The sequence below is a fragment of the Larimichthys crocea genome, chromosome XI (genome assembly GCF_000972845.2).
Source record: "Larimichthys crocea isolate SSNF chromosome XI, L_crocea_2.0, whole genome shotgun sequence".
NCBI lineage: Eukaryota > Metazoa > Chordata > Actinopteri > Sciaenidae > Larimichthys > Larimichthys crocea.
In genome coordinates this window covers 277,785-280,553 of record NC_040021.1, presented here as the reverse complement: position 1 = coordinate 280,553, position 2,769 = coordinate 277,785, and the positions used below count along the sequence as shown (strand labels likewise).

Genomic DNA, 2,769 nt, shown 5'->3' with positions numbered 1-2,769 from the left:
GACGTCACGCGTGACTTTTTAACATTTTTTTAAAAAAAGTCAGTTTTTTTTTTTTATTTATTTAAAAATGTCCGTTTGTTTTAAAAAATTTTTTAAACTGATTTGAATTGGACCGTTAGTGACGTCACGCGTGACTTTTTAACATTTTTTTTTTTTAAAAATGTCCGTTTGTTTTTTTATTTTAATTTAAAAATGTCCGTTTGTTTTAAAAAATTTTTTAAACGGATTTGAATTGGACCGTTAGTGACGTCACGCGTGACTTTTTAACATTTTTTTTTTTTAAAAATGTCCGTTTGTTTTTTTATTTTAATTTAAAAATGTCCGTTTGTTTTAAAAAATTTTTTAAACGGATTTGAATTGGACCGTTAGTGACGTCACGCGTGACTTTTTAACATTTTTTTTTTTTAAAAATGTCCGTTTGTTTTTTTATTTTAATTTAAAAATGTCCGTTTGTTTTAAAAAATTTTTTAAACGGATTTGAATTGGACCGTTAGTGACGTCACGCGTGACTTTTTAACATTTTTTTTTTTTAAAAATGTCCGTTTGTTTTTTTATTTTAATTTAAAAATGTCCGTTTGTTTTAAAAAATTTTTTAAACTGATTTGAATTGGACCGTTAGTGACGTCACGCGTGACTTTTTTTTTAAATTTAACGGTTAATGTTAGCTAGCTAGCTACAATACAAATGGATTAAAATTGAGATTTTATTGAAGTTTTAGGTTTTAATATTTGAATGTTTTTGAATTATTTATGTCAGTAGATGTTTTTAAAAAGACGCTTTGTCTTGTGATGTAACAGGAAGGTCTTATATTTAACTTTAAAAGGGGAAATATTGGGAGGTAGTAGCCTTTTTTTTTAAAAACAGTATAATGATGTTTGTGATGGTGGTGACATCATGACAGGGCTGTAGTTAGTTACTCTGAGAGTAACTTTAACGTGTAACACCGTTAAAAATGCACATTCAAGTGTTGTGGTTATTATTTTAAATGACGTCTCGAAACGGATCGAACGTGTTGATGCAAACAAAATCCAGCTTCATATTTTTCGATGCGATCCGACTTGAAGGCTCTGTAACCGGATCTGAAATATAAATTTGTAATGACGAGTTTAAGGCCGAGCAAATACTCCCAACAAACGACGCCGGCGTTTGAACAAACGCTGCTCTTCGGAGGCATTAGGGGAAAACCAAGGCAGGCCGCTCTCACAATTTGAGTTATTCTCAGAATGTGTGTGTGAAACTAAACGCTCTACATGGTCCGACCCTCTCGGTGCTCTAGAGTTACCCTACTGTGTGCTGAAACCCAATAGCCTGTTATCTTAGAGCCGTCTACCAGGTATGAAATTGGACCCCTGGCTGGTCCGAGCCAAGGGGCCGGGGTGGAAATGAACCTTGATGGCTAATAACCCCCAATTTTCCTCCATAATGTACTCCCACCGTGGCCTGGGAGTATCTTTTTGTTGTTGTTGTAGTTTGTACGGTTGCTAACTCCTGGCTGGTGTTCTCGGTTGTAGGTGTGGTTCAAGAACCGGAGGGCCAAGTGTCGCCAGCAGCAGCAGAGCGGCAGCAGTGCCAAAGCCCGGCCGCCCAAGAAGAAGTCCTCTCCGGCCCGGGAGAGCACCGGCTCCGAGAGCAGCGGCCAGTTCACTCCGCCCGCCGTCTCCAGCACGGGCTCGTCCTCGTCTTCGTCCTCCTCCACCAATCACACGGGCCCGGCGGCGCTCAGCAGCACCTCTACCTCCATCAGCACCGTCTCCTCCATCTGGAGCCCCGCTATCTCCCCTGGAAACGCTCCCGCACCTGCCGTGGCCCCGCTCCCAGAACCCGGACCCCCTTCTAACGCCTCCTGTATGCAGCGTTCAATGTCAGGCTCCGCCGCCGCCGCCACCTCCTACCCCATGTCCTACAACCAGACGCCGGGCTACGGCCAGGGCTACCCGGCCCCGTCCAGCTCTTACTTCAGCGGCGTGGACTGTGGCTCCTACCTGGCCCCCATGCACTCCCACCACCACCCCCACCAGCTCAGCCCCATGACGGCCTCCTCCATGTCAGGCCACCCGCACCACCACATCAGCCAGTCGTCAGGCCACCACCACCATCACCACCACCACCAGGCCTACGGCGGCTCCGGCCTGGCCTTCAACTCCTCCGACTGCCTGGATTACAAAGAGCAGACTGCAGCCTCCTCGTGGAAGCTCAACTTTAACACCACGGACTGCTTGGACTACAAAGACCAGGCCTCCTGGAGGTTCCAAGTCTTGTGATCGGGCTTTTCCTCCTTCCTCCCTCCCTGCTCGTCTGCTCCCTTCTTCTTTTTTAATTTTTATTTTCCAGCATTAGCACACTGCTTTTTAAAAAAGACAAAAAGAGTTTATGAACCGTAAGACAAGCAGCAGATTGGACTTTCCTCCCTCTCGTCCTCAAAACAAAAAAAGAAACTCCAGGAGCATTTTTTAAAGACGCCCTCGCCTCCGTCTTGGATGATCTTAAACTGTTAAACACAAACAAATCATTTCAACCAAACTCCTTCGACCACCAGCTCTCTCTCTGGATGATGGAGGAATATTTACCCCGACAGGAACTGCCCCACACACCTTTCTCTCTCTCTCTTTACCTCCAATCAAACCCTGTAAAGTTATTTTAGGACGACAGAGATTTTTAGTCAGCGACGTCGAGGAGCTGAAATATGTAAATATGTATTTGGGTCAGTTACAGTGACCATGTTTAGTTGGTGTTTTTAATTTTTAATTTTTTTTTTTTTGAAATTTTGAA

The 2,769-nt window shown here is 43.5% G+C and overlaps 1 protein-coding gene across 1 annotated transcript in view; it reads left to right on the top strand.

Annotated features, from left to right (window-relative positions):
• The window catches only part of LOC104931835 (homeobox protein OTX1 B), a 7,173-nt gene extending 4,404 nt beyond the window's left edge, over positions 1-2,769 (top strand). The window contains 1 exon segment of the mRNA XM_027284266.1: positions 1,470-2,769. Within this exon segment, the coding sequence (XP_027140067.1) occupies positions 1,470-2,261 (792 nt within the window). The 3' untranslated portion in view covers positions 2,262-2,769.